This window comes from Cebus imitator, unplaced genomic scaffold (assembly GCF_001604975.1).
Source record: "Cebus imitator isolate Cc_AM_T3 unplaced genomic scaffold, Cebus_imitator-1.0 Scaffold414, whole genome shotgun sequence".
Lineage (NCBI taxonomy): Eukaryota > Metazoa > Chordata > Mammalia > Primates > Cebidae > Cebus > Cebus imitator.
Window position 1 is genome coordinate 1,024,628 of NW_016107729.1, and position 18,660 is coordinate 1,043,287.

Below are 18,660 nucleotides of genomic sequence, written 5' to 3' on the forward strand. Positions count from 1 at the left end.
ATGTCTTTCTTTTTCCCTTCTAGAACTCCAAATATGTGAATGTTAGACCTTTCATATTTTGCACAGGTCACTGAGGCTCAGTTCATTTTCTTCAATCTTTTTTCTCTCTGTTGCTTATATTGGATAATTTCTATTGATATGACTTCAAGTTCATTGCCCCTCCTCTGTCACTGTCATCTCCATTCTGTTATTGAGCCCACCTCAGATGTCCCTGCCCTCCTAATACAGAGAGTAAAACCAGGCCTGAATCTTCAATAGGAATGGAGAAACTTGTATGCAGATATTTCTGGTATTTGGCCCTTATTGCTCTCTGCCAACTTCCTGGGCAACAAATTGTGGGAAGAAGGTGAGTTCAACATTTTTCAAGGAAGTTACACACACACACACACACACACACACACACACACACACGCAACTAGTAGGTTGCCAAATGTCTGAGCCCACACTCTGAGCTGGCTCTTCTGTTCTAGGCACTGCATGGGCTGAACTCAGATAGTGATTACCCCTGTGCCTGCCCTCACATTCCTCTCACTATATCCCAGTAACTGGTATGAATTGTGGACAATGGATATATCCTTTTTTTCTCTGGCTTGGAAGCAACCTTCCAGAAGTTGTCTAGTCTCTCTCCTCTAAGTGTCTTAGCCTTAAGTGAAGGCTCAGCTGATTCCACCTGGGTTTTGGGTAACCATCTAGACTACTTTTTATAACTAACAGAAAGACCTTTAGCTGTTTAGAGAGAAAAGTGGACAAAGGTCTTCATCAAAGAGTTGTCTTTTATAGGGATGGAAATGTGTGATACCATCCCTCATTCATCATAATGGTCACAACCAACACTCCTGTAACAAAAGACAGGTTAACAAGAGAAAAGTATAAACAATTTACTTAATTAAAATTTTCTGTGATGCAGGAAGCTTCAGAAATGAAACCCAGAGACTCAGGGAAAACCATTTTTATTTTTATGCTCGGGTTCAATGAAGAATGAACAGCTGTGTAGAAATGTAAGTGGACAAAGGATGTGATCTAATGGCAATAGACTGAGGGAGGAAACCCAGCAGGGCCTGTCTGTTCAGATTTTTCTTGGCTTCTCTCTGTAGCATTGCTTCTTCCAAGGTATGGGGTAGGGTCCCTTTGAAATGAGAGTCTCCTTGGAATGAGAGAGAAGGGAGAGAGTGACTTTTCTGGGTTTTATGGCTTGATTTAGGGGGAGGAGTTCTAGTATATATGTTCCATCTTAGGGAAAAAGAATTATGGATTCTGTGACTTGCTTTGAGGGAGAAAAGGGCATGAGAGACAGGAGGACAGGAGGGTGGGGGAAGGTCAGAGATACCTTGCTTCTGAGGTCCTTCCAGTCTCCTTCATTTCAAAGTACCCAGCATGCCAAGGCACCATACTTTAGGATATTGTGTTCTGAGCTACCTGGGAGGTCTGAAATCTGTCTTATATTTTAGTCTCCATGACAATAATGGTCCTTCCTACAGGATCAGAAATTTCTACCCATAAGCTTCCCCCTTGCTGCTGAGTTTCAGGACTGGCTTGTCCAAGCAGCTTCACTGTCTACCTTTGAAGATGGTGGTGGGGCTTGCAGGTGAGGTAGAAGAAGTTACTATTGTTGAGCATTTACTAAGTGTTGGGCATTCTTTGCACTTCACATATTCACTTACTTAATTGCGTATTTGATATAACACATCTTGCTCTCTTAACTCTTCTAAATAAGTATATTATCCACATTTTACAGATGAGGAGGGTAAGGTGCAGAGAGGTTAAATAACTCTTCATAGGTCAATAAGTAGCAAAGCTGAGATAAAAATCTGCCTGGCTGTAGAAACATGCCTTTTCTTCTATATGAAGCTTTTAGATTACTTGGTATTTTAGAGGAATATGAATCTCAGGGAAATATATGAAATATGTCTAAAATTATCTACCAAAATGTGTGACTCAGAGTACATCTGAGCCTTAGTTCTTAAAGACTGTGAGAGTTCACGTTCATTAAAGGAGAGCCCTATGATCAGACAACCTGTCATTACTTGATAAAAAAAAAAATGCTCAGATGCATGTAGTTAAGTGGAACTGCAATAAAATCTGAGTGAGAACAAGTAGAAACATGTCTAGTCCATGACCGCAAGGACATTGGGCTAGTTCAGTGATCATTAGATCTGTACAATGTGTTCAAATACTCCAAATTTTAAGTATTTCTAAATACCAGGCTCTTTATGAAGGTTAATTTAATTTCATAGTTTCATATCACAACAGCCCTGGCATGTAGGGTTTTTTTTTTTTTTTTTTGTATTTCTCCTGGTCTTTTTATATTGTAGTTTTTTTTTTTTTTTTTTTGCCTGGGTGCTAGAGGTGGGATTCAGACCTGGGTTTACTACAAATCATGTTACCTCCCCTCTACGATATTGCCTAAAATGTGTGTATTCAAAAGATATTCGTGACAACCCTTTATCTCAAAAATGTGAGAGACCATTGGGCTTTAACATTTCTGAGAGCTTGGTCAAATCTCATAGGCAGATTTTCAGATATTAAACATATTAAAACATTGAATTATTGGCCTTGTGTAAAAGGACCAAATGCTCTATGTCCCATTAGATGCTGTGGGGAAAAAAGTTCCATGGTCAATAAATTAGCTTGTGACTCATTCACTTAAACAAAATCACACGAGTGTTTTTACTGTAGGACTTCTCAGTGCCTTTGATGCACTAATGTGCAACTAAGGAAGAGGAATGGAATGAAGTGTTCCTCAAACTTATTTGGCCACGGGCCCCATTTGGGACATGTGTACTCATGTATGAGCATATGTCAGGCATGTATGCAGAGCTAAGGCCAGTCCTGTCAACATGTGAAGGCTTCTGTAAATTGCCCTTACCTCTATTTCCTTGTGTGGTCGAGTTTGGGATAGCTGTCTGCTTAGGAGGAGCAGGCTGAGCTCCTCTCTGATTTACTAGGTTAACCAGGCAGTTACCCACTTGGTACACAGTTGAGCTATGGTGGTAGAACATACTAGGAAATGTACAGGCATGCACTGCTGCTTCAAGAGTGGGAGATTGGAGAGACTTAGGGGAAGCATAAAACCCTGAAATTGCATTGAAAAAGGACAAGAAGCATTATATGTATGTGTGTATAGAGGAGCCAAGGCTCTAGAAAAGAGACTAGTAGTCTTCAAGACAGGCTAAGTTAATGCAGTTTGGTTTGAGTCAGTGTGCTTAGTAGGGGTAGATATAATGAACTTTTGGCCTTGAGATCTGGTATAGGGGTAGGAGAGAACTAGCTGAGGACACTGATGTTTGAATAGGGGACTTCACAGGAGGGGAAACTTGAGTCATGTTAGATCTATGAGGGAATCAACTGCAGGTTTCGTTTTATTTCATTCTAATGTTTGAGCTTAAGCATCTAATATTCTGGGTTTAACTTAGGACTTGGCTTATTGGGATTGGATGGCAAGATGAATTAGGAGTCAATTGCCAGCTGCATGTCTTGGTTCTGCCATCACTATAGTGGGCCCGATAAGCTCTACTGTGATGTTGTGAAAGGGAGCGAGAGTAGGTGGAGTTCTGTGAGAAGAGCTTGTTAAAGACTTGAGTTCAGTGACTGGTTTGACTTCTGAGTTCGAACTGATATAATAAGAGAAAGCCTGAAGAAGAAGACTGGGCTAAAACATCTGATACTCCTTGTTTCTAATGATATGTGTGCAAGATGAAATAACCTGTAATAAAGAATTTGATTAGAATGGTCTGTATTTAAAATACCCTGTTATTTAGAGGTTAAACTCCAGTAGTAGACCATCTGACTCCAGCTTGATTAACTGCTGGATAAATACTCATGAGTGAATTATTTAACCTCATCAAGGCTTGGTTTCATTGCCTGAGGATTAAGGACAATGATGGTACCTTTTCATATGAGAGTTGTGGAGATTAGATGAGACAACACATGCAAAGGGTTGGCATAGTGCCTGGCTCAGAGCAGGTTCTCAAAAAAGTTTCTCTGCATCTAAAGCAGCAGTGGAGGGGTGTGAAAGGGTCAGATGCTTGCAGTCTGCCAGCCAGAGCAGGAAGGGAAGAGTGGTATCTTCTTTGCCTTGTTTTTTGCTGCCCTATCATGAAATGATTTTCTTGGGCAACCATACACAGTGACAACATTTCTGCCAAAACCTTTTCCTATATCAACTTCTAGATGGTGGCAACAGACCCTACCTGACCTTGACAAAGTATTTATTGAGTGCCTGTCACAGTCTCCCCATTGGAGCACTATGGAGTACACATGCACACACACGTACACACACACATGCACACACATGTGCAGACGTACTCATGCATGCACACATGCACACACAGATGCACACACATGCACTCACACATAGTAGTAAGACATAATTTTAATATGAAAGTTCATGTGAAAAGATAAATCATATATATGAAATTGGAGGAATAAGTTTAATAACAACCATTTTTATAGTTGGAGGATGGGGAAAAACAGTGAACAAAACAGTGAAATCCCTGCCAGTAAGTCACCAAGGGCAGTGTGGTGGGAATAGTCTGCCCTGGCAGGGCACCTAGGCATTTTTCTTAGAATTGGTGATGCATGTTGATAATAAAAAGCAGACTGACTCTTTGTAGGCTTAGTATTGTTTTCAGATTTCTACAGACAATGCATTCCTTACTGCCTGCACCTGGGGTGAACTATTCCCATCCCCCCATCCTTGGCATGCCATTGCTGTCATGCCACTACAGTGGGAAGAAAAAGACAATGACAGGTAGTCTAGAGTCACTCAGTAAGATGAAGACAAATAAGAGTAAGGCAAAGAGGAGAGGCTCCCATTTTAGACTGGGTAGTCAGGAAAGCTCTCTCTTGATATGTGGATTTATATGTACAGCATATTCATGGTCATATGTAGTTTAATACAGTCTTTTGTATTTGTTAAGCACCACCTCTGTATGGGGCACTGTGCTGAGCCGAGCTCTGGGTGAGGTGCTTTAGAGAAGGGGCTGTTGGTGTTATGTGAAGGTACTGGGGGACTCACTGGAGAAAACTAGGACTGGATGGTTCAGTCTTGAGTATCCCACCTAGATATTCACATGAAGACACACTGTGTATTTGTCTTGCCTCATATCTGGTAGGGTTATGAGCACAGTAGGCACTCAGTAAAGACTTGAGCAAGCCTATTTGGAATATGAAAGAAATACTGGTTGCACTGAGGGCAGCATGTGGATGTCTCGGATGTACACATCACCTCAACAAGCTGGAGGGCAAAGCCTATTTTGAATGCCCTCTTTTGATTCATGTAGATTCAACCCCTGGGAGACTGTTTCCCCATTCATTCTCCAAAAGACAAAAGCAAGTTGTATGTCTGAGAGGAAGGGGTTTAGAAGGCATATTATTCTCTTTTTTATCAACTGCTAAGAATCTCTTTTTTTTTGTTTGCTTGTTTCTTTTGTTTTTGTTTTGTTTTTTTAATTCTGTGACAAAGTCTTGCTCTGTCACCCTGGCTAGAGGGCAGTGGTGAGATCTCAGCTCACTGCAACCTTTGCCTCCTGGGTTCAAGCAAGCACGTTTGGCTAATTTTCTTTTTCTTTTTTTCTTTTTTTTTTGTATCTTTAATAGAGACAGGGTTTCGCCGTGTTGGCCAGGCTGGTCTCAAAGGTGGTCTGCGCACCTCAGCCTCCCAGATCTCTTGATTTTTTACAACTCTTTCCTGCTGAAGCTAGAGACAGAATTGGCCACTCGAGGTATGACTCACAGTGTCTGTTGCTCTCTGGTGTTTGTCTGCTTTATGGAAATCCTTTTGGTATAATAGACAATTGGGAGCATGAAGACTTTAACACAGTCTGAAGTGCAATTCTGGGATTCTTGACATGATGATTGTGAGTAGGGTGAGGTTAAGAAGTAAAGAAAAAATCCCAAACAAGTGTTTTACTTGGAGCTAATCATTGCTTTTGTTTTAACAATTTGCTCAGTTTGAAGGTAGCTGTCATTAATTCTTCCTTCAAGTTCTCTGAAAGGAAGTGCAACATTTCTCTAAATACCTTAAAATGCATTGAGCATTGAAATAAAGGAGTAGCTGTGGTGAATTTTGGAAGAGAAAGGAACCATAAGTACAGCATTTAATATTTTTAAATCTTCATCTTAAACCTACCAACACATATTACTGTCACTCAACGCAGGGACTTTTGGTTCTCCCTAAAGGATTGCTGGATGGAGCCTGCATTCCTGTTTACAATATGCCAAGCCACATTTTTTTTGAGTAGATGGATCATTTACTTGTGGTTTTCAGTTTCTGTTAACATTATTAAATTCAATGATGCTTATACTGTAAGGTAACTAAACAACTGCCCAGAGCCTTGAATGTGGAATTATGAGACCACAGAGTCAGTTACAAAATTGAATTTATAGGCTTATCAGAGTGAAACGTGAAGAATTTAAGAAGTCAAATGATACTATATATAGCATATAATAGGAAATTACCAGCAATCCCCTGCTCTACCGTTGTCTTTAAATTTGGCTTCCCCAGAGGCAGCCACTTTCCTAGTCTTTTTGGAGATATCCACTGCCCTATATCTAAATATTGTTTTTATATTGCTTTCTTGCTGCATAAACTTGAAGAACATAATATAATCTTCTGGGAAGATTTAATTTTCTTTTATCACATTCTACATTCACTTCTACACTCAGCTTTCCAATATCATAAAGTTGTCTAAATTTTTTTAGTTCTGTCAATATCCAGGGCTTACATTATTATCATGATGTGTCATGTATAATTTTCATTTTTTGCTTTGTTTGAATCATCTCCTTGTTTTTACAATTTGTTTGGCTTTGATTCCCTCACTTCTCTAAAAAGAGCTGAAAAATTTTCTCAGTGTTAAAAAAATCAGTTCTTTTTCTCTTAAATAAATTCCTCAATCTATGTAGGTCTTTACTGATTTTTTGGTTCGATCAACTTGTTCTACCCGTTTTGTTCTATCAGTCGATGAAACGGGAATGTCAAAATGTTTAACTATGTGATTATACAATTGTCTACATCTTTTAGTTTTACTAGTTTTTGCTTTGTATATTTGAAGCTCTGTTATTAGATACATAGACAATCATGATTGCTATGCCTTCCTAAAAAATGACTCTTTTAGGCCGGGTGCGGTGGCTCACACCTGTAATCCCAGCACTTTGGGAGGCCAAGGTGGGCGGATCACGAGGTCAAGAGATTGAGACCATCCTGGCCAACATGGTGAAACCCCGTCTCTACTAAAAATACAAAAATTAGCTGGGCATGGTGGCATGCGCCTGTAATCCCAGCTACTTGGGAGGCTGAGGCAGGAGAATTGCTTGAACCCGGGAGGCAGAGGTTGCAGTGAGCCAAGATCGCACCACTGCACTCCAGCCTGGCACCTGGTGATGGAGCGAGACTGTCTCAAAAAAAAAAAAAAAAAAAAAAAGACTCTTTTATTATTATGAAATGAGCCTCTTTGTCTGTGGTGGTACTCTTTATTTTGAAGTCAATTTTAGCTATTATTCATGAAACTGCTTCACCCTTCTTGCACACATTTTTCTCTTGGTTAACTTTTGACTTATTTGTGTCTTTATAAAGTGTTTTTGCGGGCAACAGAGCACTGTTTTTAAAAAATCCATTCTAATAATTTTTGCCTTTTTTCCCCCCTTAGGGACAGGGTCTCACTTTGTCACCTAGGCTGAAGTACAGTGGCATGATCACAGCTCATTGTAACTTCAAACTTCTGGGTTCAAGTGATCCTTCTGCATCACCCTCCTGAATAGCTGGGACTATAGGTGTGCACCACCACACCTGGCTAATTTTTAATTTTTTTTTTTTTTTTTTTTGAGATGGAGTCTCACTCTGTTGCCCAGGCTAGAGTGCAATGTTCGGCTCACTGCAACTTCTGCCTCCTGAGTTCACGAGATTCTTCTGTCTCAGCCTCCTGAGTAGCTGGGATTACAGGCATGTGTCACCATACCTGGCTAATTTTTGTATTTTTAGTAGAGATGGGGTTTCACCATGTTGGCCAGACTGGTCTTGAACTCCTGACCTTGTGATCCACCTGCTTTGGCCTCCCAAAGTGCTGGGATTACAGGCATGAGCCACCATGCTTGGCCTTTAATTTTTTTTTAGAGACAGGGTCTCGCTGTGTTGCTGAAGCTGGTCTTGAATTCCTAACCTCAAGCGATCCTCCTGCCTCAGCCTCCCAAAGCACTGGAATTATAGGTGTGAGCTACTGTGCCTGGCCTAATTTCTGCCTTTTCATTGGAGTGTTTAATCTTTTAACATCTAAAGTAATTATTAGTATTATACAATAGACCCCCTTATTCATGAAGGATATATTCCAGTACTACTATTCAATGCCTGAAACTGAGGATAGTACCAAACCCTATATATGCTATGCCCAAATTTATTTTTCTTTCTTTACAGTTTCATGAACAGAAGATTAATTGCTATAGTAGATCAGGGGTGTCCCATCTTTTGGCTTCCCTGGGCCACATTGGAAGGAGATGAATTGTCTTTGGTCACATGTAAAATACACTAACACTAATGATAGACGATGAGCTAAACAAACAAAAAAAAAATTGCAAAAATATCTCATAACATTTTTTTAAAGTTTACGAATTTGTGTTGGGCCACATCTGTCCTGGGCCATGTGCAACTTGCGGGTGGCAGGTTGGACAAGCTTGCAGTAGATTCTAGCAATCTCAGCACACATTTTTTTTTATTTCCTTACTATGTCCAAAATTTTCAAATGTTCACTTAAAAGAAGCACTTTACGGCTTCTCTTGGACATATCCAAATTGCCATCTTTACATCTCTTGTGTTTGGAACCAATATTAAAGTAAAATCAAGGTTACTTGAACAGAAGCAATGTGATAGCATGGCAGGCAATCTGCCTGTCTTAGGCTACTAAGATAATGGGTGGGTAGTGGATATGCTGGTAAAAGGGATGATTCATAGTGTGCGATTTCATCGTGCTTCTCAGAATGATGTGCAATTTAAAACTTATGAATTATTTATTTCTGGAATTTTCCATTTAACATTTTTGGGCCAAGTTTGATTGTGGGTAACTGAAATCTTAGAAAGTGAAACCATGTCTCTCTCTCCTTTCTCTCTCTCTCTCTCTCTCTCTCTCTTTTTGGCTTATTTCTTATTCTTCTGTAACTCCTTTCCTGTTTTATTTTATATTATTTGAATAATTTTAGGATTCCATTTTATCTGTCGACTTTAGTTCTACTTCTTTGCATTATTTAACTTTTCACAGTTTACTTAGTGAGTTAATATTGTACCCATTTTACATAAAATGTGGAACCATCAATGGTGTGGTTCCATTTATCCCCAAGTCCCATCCCCTATGCTATAGTTGTCCTAAGTATTATACCTATGTGCATTATAAACTTCACAAAATAATGTCGTAATTTTTGTTTAAACACTCAGATGTACTTTATTTGTTATTTTATTTTATTATTATTTTTGAAATGGGGTCAGCCTGTTGCCCAGGCTGGGGAGTACTGGCAATTCATCGCTTACTCAAGCCTCAGTCTCCTGGGCTCAAGCGATCCTTCTGCCTCAGCCTCCTAAGTAGCTGGGAGAAGAGGTGTATGCCACCATGCCTGCCATGTTGCCCAGGCCAGTCTTAAACTCCTGGTCTTAAGCAGTTCGCCTGCTTCGGCCTCCCAAAGTGCTGAGATTATAGGGATGAGCCACTGTGCCCAGCTTCAGATGTGTTTTTTTAAAATTAAGATAAAAAATAACTTACATTCAAACATAATCTTTTTTATTCTCTTCATCCTTTTCCATAGTTTCAAATTTTCTTCTACAGCTGTTTCCCTTTAGCCTGAATAACTGTCTTTAACATTTCTTATTGTACATGTCTATTCTCAAATTCACTTAGTTTTCTTTCATCTCAAAATATCTTTATTTTGCTTTCATTCTTCAAGACTATTTTCATTGGATGTAAAATTCTGGCTTACCAGTTTTGTTTTTTGTAGCACTTTAAAGATTTTTTTTAGGAGTTTGAGACCAGCCGGACCAACATGGTGAAACCCCATCTCTACTAAATACAAAAAAAATTAGCCAGGCATGATGGTGCATGCCTGTAATCTCAGCTACTTGGGAGGCTGAGGCAGGAGAAATGCTCAAACTCAGGAGGTGGAGGTTGCATTGAGCCAAGATTGAGCCACTGCACTCCAGCCTGGGCAACACAGCAAAACTCAGTCTAAAAAAGAAAAAAGAAAAGAAAAGAAAAAAGATGTTTTTGTACTGTCTTCTGGCCTCTGGAGATTTTGGTAAGTCAGTGATTATTTGAATCACTATGACCCTGCACATAATGTGCTGCTTTTCTTTAGCTGCTTTTAAGACTTTCTCTTTATTTTTGGTTTACAGTGACTTCAGTCTCATGCAGTATTTGTATTTGTTTTGCTGACATATACATTTATATCTTTTTCTAAATTTGGGAAGATTTTGGCCGTTATTTTTTTTTCTATTTCATCCTCTCTACAGGTTCATAAATCTTTTTCTTCTCTTTTTTAAAGTTCATTTTTTTTCCTTTCTGTTGTTTAGATGGGATGATGTCTTTTGATGTATCTTCGAGTTCTACTTTTGAACCCATCTAGTAATTAAAAAAAAATTATTTCTGGAAGTTTTCCAATTCTAGAATTTATGTTTAGTTTTTTCATGTGTAGTTTTGATTTATTTGCTGAGATTTTATTTATTTATTTTTTCACAAGCATGTGCTTATCTGCTCCATTTAGCTTCTTAGAGTAGCTCCTTTGAAGAACCTTGTCTGCTAATCCAATATCTGGATCATTTCTGGGTTAGTGTTCAGTGATTGTTCTGTCCCTCCAATCTAGGCCACATTTTTCTGGTTCTTTGTAGAGTGGGGATTCCAACCCCTGGCAGCAGACAGCTACCTGTCCAGAGCCTGTTAGGAACTGGGTTGCGCCAGCGTTCCTGCCTGGGCTCCGCCTCCTGTCAGATCAGCAGCGGCATTAGATTCTCTTAGGAGCGGGAACCCTACTGTGAACTGTATATACGAGGGATCTAGGTTGCATGTGTCTTATGAAAATCTAACACCTGATAATCTGAGATGGAGCGGTTCCATCCCGAAACCATCCCCATCCCTACTATGTCCAGGTCTTCCGTGATATCAGTCCCTAGTGCCAAAAAGGTTGGGGATTGCTGGTGTAGGGTAGTTATTTTACCTGGGCATTGGGAATGGCTAGATTCTTTTATATTCCTCAGCAGAGTATGTATACTTTTGTTTTAGTAGTCAATCACTTTGCTTAGACTCAAGTCCTGTTTAGTCCTGTTTTCTTTGGTTGGGCTGTGCACAATCTGCCCCACACATTGTGGCTCAGGGATCAGCAAAAGACTTGGCAGAGTTATACACAGAATCTGGGGGTCCCCTGCTCTTATCTTTCTTTTCCAAGATTCTCTGTCACTTTTCATCAGCCGAGTTTGCCCCAAGATCTGTTTTCTGGTTATTCAGGCCAGAAAGGCTGTGGATTTCTATCAGAGGTTAGCTGTCTTGTGGCTCTGACTTCAACCAGCCCTCAGACTAAATGCCGTAAACAAGAAACTCACTGTATGTCAGTACCTTCTCCAAGCTCAGTGCCCTCCAGAATCTCCTTGTTTTTGTCCAGTTTTCAGTGTCTTTGGGTAGGTGATGTTTTTCACTTTGTGTTATTTTTGTTTTTTAAGTATTTCCAGATTTTGGAGTGTTTCTCTATGGGAGGGTCAGATCTGGTAGTAGTTTACCCATTATATAAAAAGGAAAAAACCAGAAAGAGCTCTTTGTGATTCTTTAGCATTCCTTATTTATCTGGTTTTGTTCTCTGTCTTTAATGTTAAAGGCTTTCTCAAAATGGCTGGTCCTTTATTTGTTCCTGTTTAAGAAGTTCTGTGTGCAAACCATTGTTCTCAAAGGATAAATTTCTTGGTAGAGTGATCAGGCAGGTGATGGATATTTCCTTGGTAACTTCAAAATACTACGTTTTCTCGAGTACATTCAATTTTTCTTGGGAACAGTATTCCAATTTCTTACTTGTGGGAAATCTGCTTGGATGCATGCAAAACAGAGTTAAGGAAGAGACTCAGAGTTTAGTGTTCAGATTTTTAATGAATTCTTCCATTTTTCAGCCCAGTAGCTCAGCTACAGCATTAACTGTGCCTGGTAACCCTGTTCCACAGTTTTCCTGGGGTCCTTTCTCCAGAGAGTAAACCTTTCCAACTTCTGCTGAGGTGATGGAGGTAGCTTTATAGGGTGGGGAAGCTGATCTAAGGGTCCAGTTGTTTCTTGTTCAGATGTTTAACCAATCCTTTGTTTTCAGCTCCATTCTTACCCCTGAAGGCAGAAGGTCATGGTGACTTCTGTGTCCTGAGCTTTTTGAGTGTTGATTGGAAAACTTCTTGAAGGCTCCCTCTGTTCCCTCCACCATTTCCAGGCAGTCTTGGTTGTGTGTGTGTGCGTGTACATGTGTGTGTGTGTGTGTCTGTCTGTCTGTGTGTTTTTCCATTCTACTGGTTCAGTTACCATCCATCCTATTTCTGTCTGCTGCCATGCTACTGAAATTTGGTCTTCTGGGGTCTTTGCTCATGTTCTCTATAAGCTTTGGTGTTTATGTCTTTTTATTTCTTTACATTCATTTGAGTGGGGTTTTTGGAGGAGGGTAGATGTGTTTTCTCTCATTCTTATTAATAGGAAGTGAATAAATTATAAGGAACTAATTTAAGGAGAAAACATAACTTTTCTGGTAAATGATAAAAGCAAACTTTTCATTATATTATATTGGATTTTTAAACAACATACTAAACTTGAAGCTTCCTCTCCAAGCAAGAGAATCGAGTAGAGGTTGGGGTGCTTAAGTATGATGCAGCATTATAGAGATGCTGAGCTATAAGCAACTTGTGGGTCTTCTGGAAAAGAGATTTTCACACTTCTTTAGTGGTGGGACATATTTTTTAAAAATAAAATTTTACTGGCCAGGTGCTGTGACTCATGCCTGTAATCCCAACACTTTGGGAGGCCAAGGCAGGCAGATCACTTGAGGTCAGGAGTTCAAGACCAGCCTGGCTAAAATGGTGAAACTCCATCTCTACTAAAAATACAAAAACTAGCCGGGTGTGGTGATTGGCACCTGTAATCCCAGCTACCTGGGAGGCTGAGTCAGGAGAATTGCTTGAACCTGGGAGGCAGAGGTTGCAGTGAGCCGAGATCATGCCACTGTACTCCAGCCTGGCGACAGAGTGAACATCCATCTCAAATAAATAAATGAATGAATGAAATAAAATTTAACTTGCACTTCAATACATAAAACAGAAAAAGTTGTTTTCTCCCCAGCCATTTAAAGTGTTCTTGTTATAAAACTCCTCAGCTCCTTTCAAGAGCTTTGGGATCCCCTGGAACACAAATGGAAAATCATTACTATAGGGACAGCAATTTACATTGTCCTGGCCCAAACAGTATGTACAACCATTTTTTTTTCTGGAATAGGAGTGTTAAGAAGTAATTATTTTAAAAAATGTATTGATAGATAATAGACATAAATATTGGGGAGTAAATGTGATAATTTAAGACATTCATGTAATTTGTAAAGATCCTATCAGTGCCACTGGGATATCTGTCACTTTAAATATTTGTCCTGCCTTATAAGAAGCAATAACATTAAGCTTTGTTGGACACTTATTATGTTTGTGACATTATGTTATGGGCTTTATATACATGATCTCATTTAATTCTCACAACAATGCTGGGAGGTAAATGTAATGATTATTTCCATTTTGTAGGTGAAGAAATGGAAGCCTGGAGAGGTTAAGTACTTGTTCATGGATACACGGCTAGGAAGTAGAGGAGCTGGGACCCAAAGCCCACTCAACCAGGACATGACCCTGGGCATGGTCTGATGGGCCCTCACTTCCCAAGCCCCTCAGGTTCCCGCATGCTGAGCACCTGGAACCATCATTGTGGGGGCTGTATACTGAGGGTTGCCTCCTATTTGTGACAAAAATATAATAGAGTGAAACAAAAATGCAATGCATATCTTTAATCTTCAGGCAACGGCAGCTCCCAGTCACCCCACCCTATTCTGCGTCTGACTCCTGCTCTCCTCCCCAGGTCAAAGGTGAGTGGGACCCACCTTCCGCACATCTTGCACTGTTGCTCTTTCTCCTGGACTCTGGGCAGTGAGAAACGGGCACTTCTTGCTTGTGTCTCTCCCCAGGTGCATGCTATCGGACCCCGAGGCCCACAGCTGGGAGGACTCCAGCTCCTTTTCTCCACCCCGCAGCTGCCCCTGCGATGCCGCCCGTGCACCCATTGCAGGTCACCTCTGGAATGGGCGACTCCAGCCAAATCCACGGAGGCTTTCACAGCTGCCACTCAAACGCCAGTCATCTTGCCACCGCCCTGGACCAATCCGTGTCCTCCCATATGGGGATAAGTTGTTCTTACCATCAGCAGCCTCTGTGCCATAGCCCTGGGTAAAGAAAAAGATGTTTAGTCATCAAAGATCTCTGCAGAAAGCCTCGGAGCAGCCTGCCTCTGGCAGGAACGTAGAAAGACTGCACAGTGGAGTCGTGTCCAGGAGATGGCAGTGTTGAGACGTATATAGGACGTGGCGAGGTCCCAGTGTTCTTGGCTTAGACAATCTTTTAATTAAAAATCCTCTAAATCCAAGGTCCTCATTCAACCAAAAGCTGAAATGTCAGTGAGGTTCTGGATGATGGAGGAAACACTGTGCGTATGCAGCCGCAGCTAGACTATCAAACGCAATTGTGAATGAACTCTTAAAGAAATATCTGCTAATTAGGCATTAACGAATGTTCTTTTCTCCTGTCTTCTCTCCTTTTCTTTCTTTTATTCCCTCTTCTGGATCTAGAGGGTGCCAAAAAGAGTAAGGGCCATCAAAGATTGTGGTAAAGCTCCACGTGAAAAAAAATTGTCGTGTATAAAATGTATACCTATATTTTAAGTCTGTATCTTCTCTGTCTCAATGAGTACTCTGCCATTGTAAATACTGTCAATTTATCTTTCATATTGGTGAATCTCATGTCCACTTGATCAAGGAAAACTGAGTTTCAGCCTAGTAGGGTTCAAACAACCTAAACTAATTGGAATTAGACTTAGGAAAGCAGAGAGCAGTTACCTGGGAGATTACATTTTATTTGACATAACATGGTGCGCAAGGAAGAATCCTAACCTTCGTTTTGGTGTCTTAATTTTAGAGCCTCATTGCCTCCAACCAAGAAGAGAAAGTGCACGCAGGCACTGGAGGACTCCGGGGACTGCCGAGTGTGGGCCCACCACTGCAGACCAAGTGAGCAAACCTGGGCAGGGACAAGGGAAATGCCATCAAAGCCTTCTGCATTAAATAAAGGCTTTTTACCAGCCTTTGAGCAGCCCTACAACAGTTTCCTTCTCACGGAAGAGAAATGATAGGCTCGGGGAGTTTGGTTCTTTCCTCTTGACATACCTTTCATGCAGGCAGCGTCTCATAGATCCTCCAAGGAAGAGATGCGGTTTTCTCTCTCAAGTGCCGGTGAAATGCCAGTCTTTCAATTTCAGGGACAATGTGTCTCAGGGGATCCAGGCTCCAGGCCTGTGGAAGCTGTGCGATGTGGCAGCACCTTCAGGAGCCTGCTGCTGTGCCCATTGCAATGTTGCGATCCTTCTCAACCTTAATGTGCACAAAATAGCTGGAGGATATTGGTAAAATGCAGACTGATTCAGTCTCTAGGGTCTGAAGTCTGCATTTCTAACAAGCTCCCAGGTGATGGCGATGCTGCTGGCTCATGGAAGGCACTCTGAGAAGCTAGAACAGGGAGGTGGAAAGTTGAACTCTTCCTCAAACTGACTTCAAAGTGGGAAGTTCCCAGTGGATGTTTGAAATTTTGTAAAATCCTTTTAGCAGTCTTTCACCAGGTCATCTAATGCCCAAGTGGTCAGCCTACCTGTTTGTTTGTTGTTGTTGTTGTTTTGTCTTATATAACGTGTAACATGTCATGTTTTGAGCTAAGAGACCTGATTAACAAAGTAGGCTTTTGAAGTCTAAAAACCTGAACTTCAAAATTTTTAGAGTAAATGCTATGGCACATACTAAGGGTAAAGGATGACACTTTAGGCCGGTTTGTTTGTTTTTGTAGAAATGGGTTTCACTAAATTGCCCAGGCTGATCTCGAATTCGTGGCTTCAAGTGACTCTCCCATCTCAGCCTCCCAAAGTCTTTGGATTGCAGGCATGAGCCACCAAGTCTGGCCTCAACCCAGTTCTATTAGCCACTGTAAATGGCTAATGTGGGCAGTGTGAACAAATTCACCATACCAAGTCCCATTTCTTCTATCTGCATTTGTCAGCTTAGCAAGAGGTTGAAGATTTCCTTCTTGGGCCCCCCATCCCACCATTGTTCCCAAACTCTAGAGGTTTACACTGTCCAGAAAGGAGATGTGTGTGGCCTCACCCAAATGGGAAAAAACACAATCTCTCCAGTTGGGGCTGCTGCCTTTGCCTTTAACAGCCCATGGTAAGATCTGATTCTCTGAGGGACCTCTGGCGTCAGCTCCAGCATGGGCTGTGGAGGCCTTCTGTGGATGATGACTTCACCCTGTCAGTCAAGTCCCACCCATCTCCTGGGAGTGCGGTCTCAGAATTGCACTGGGCATCCATCCCTCATATCAACTAAACCTCAAACTGCCTCCCTTCTTTTTATATGCTTCCAACATGGTCAGCAGTTGCTCACCATTTTTCTTCCTACCTCAGAGACACAAAATGCTAATTAAAGCCCCATTTGTGGATAAGATAGAGCTCTCCATCCACCTTCCCATGCAAGGCTACCCTAATTTCTTCAGGGATCCCCACATCTAGCCTGCAGCTTTTTTTATGATTCTCAAACATAAAAGGCTGAGTGAATTCCTAGCCAGACGGGGGAACCATCTGTTCATTCTCCTGCAGATGTACTAGCTCACTAAGGGATACAGGACAAGTCATCCAAGAATTTCCTCGTCAAACCAGATTGCTGCTCAAATTGTCCTCGCCATCCCAGGGTTAAGCTCCATCCTGTGATGATTTTCTGATGCCTGCTCCAGAAAGGCCATTCATTCTTCACCATCTTCAGAAAACAACCATGGAAGAGTAACTGAAATTACTAGGAATTCCAACAGATAGGATATCCTATATCGCTTGTTTAAGTCCTATTCACAGGTCACTGAAAAGCTGAGTAAAGATAACTGATTCCAGACAACAGTTCCAGAATGAAAATGAGCAGGTTCTCAGGACAAAGAAAAAGAAAAAACACAAAAAATAAGAAAGACACAAAATGAAGCATGTAGTTAATCCAAATGCCACATTCTTATTACATTTTGTATTTTTAGCAAAAGTTTTCTAGTCAATAATTCCTATTTGATGTTGCAGGGGCCCAGGGTTTCTACAAAGGTCCTGGTGAAGCAGCACATTGCTAGAAAAAGGAGGAGGTTATGTCAGTATTATAGACAGAAGGATAACTGATTTTTGATCAGAAATGTCTTAAATTAAGCAATAAAGCTTTTCTAGTGCCGTTCTCCCAAGCAGTACACTTTGCTCAAAGGTTCCAAGATCCCCCTTTATAGGCCTGAAAATGTAGATTCACTGGGTTGGTGTGGGCAAATGTAAAATTTTGCTGAGAGAGGACGTGCTGGTAGGCAGGCTCCTACCAGCTGGTTCCTGGCCCTACTTGGTCTTAACCCCAAATAAAAAAAGGGTTCATGGCCTCCCTGGGAGTCTTCAACCCTCTGTTATTTTGAAGCTTAAAAACAAAGGGTTTTCCAGCCCTAGAGTCATGGCCAGCGGCCCACAGTAAGAGGTACACTGGCTGAATTCACACTGCAGCATCTGAAAAAGTACCTGTCTTGTCTCTCCAGGAATCTGGGATTCTCAGAGCCTTATTTTTCTTGATTATGAAATGAGAATAATAATTTTGACTTTACTCATTTCTAAGACTTTTTAAAGTAAGTTATGCAAACATAATTCAAAAAGCATTCAAATGCAAGCTATCAGTTTTCTCCAAAAGGTCTGGACTTAGGCAGTTTGCTACTTTTACATTCTCACTTCTGTTAGATTTTCTCAAGAGATCCTCAGTCTAGCATGAAGTGAAGAGGAAGGTTTGAATCCCACCTCTTCCACTTAACAGCTGTGACACTGGGAAAGTTATTTCAGGTCTTTGAAAGTCAGTTTCCACATTTGTTAAATGAGATTAAGAAACCTTATCTCATAACCACTTAGGAGTTTTTTTTGGCAGTATCTACTAAAGCATGTCCTGCAACCTGGTGATTCCACACCTAGAAGTATACTTAGCAGGAATGTGCACATATGCCCACCAAATACATGCATAGGAACATCCAGAGCAGCATTACTTACAACAGCCACAAACTGAAAAGATCCCAAACGGCCACCAACAGCAAGATAAATTGTAGTATATTTACATCATGGAGTACCATACGGCAATGAGAATGAGCAAAGGACTACCATTTGCAGCACTAATGAATGAATCCCATAAACATACTGCTGGGCAAAAGAGGCCAGTGAGGCTGGGCATGGTGGCTTATGTCTGTAATCCCAGCACTTTGAGAGGCCGAGGTGGGTGGATTGCTTGAGCCCAGAGGTTTGAGACCAGTCTGGGCAACAAAGTGAGATCCTGTCTCTACAAAAA

At 41.0% G+C, this 18,660-nt stretch overlaps 1 protein-coding gene across 5 annotated transcripts in view; it reads left to right on the plus strand.

The window, feature by feature from the left end:
* The window catches only part of MYRFL (myelin regulatory factor like), a 124,572-nt gene that overhangs the window by 33,339 nt on the left and 72,573 nt on the right, over window positions 1-18,660 (plus strand). For all 5 annotated transcript variants that reach the window (XM_037731627.1, XM_037731626.1, XM_037731624.1 and 2 more), the window contains exons 3-5: window positions 14,036-14,103; window positions 14,203-14,461; window positions 15,206-15,297. In XM_037731627.1, the coding sequence (XP_037587555.1) occupies window positions 14,036-14,103; window positions 14,203-14,461; window positions 15,206-15,297 (419 nt within the window). The remainder of the gene's footprint in view (window positions 1-14,035; window positions 14,104-14,202; window positions 14,462-15,205; window positions 15,298-18,660) is intronic.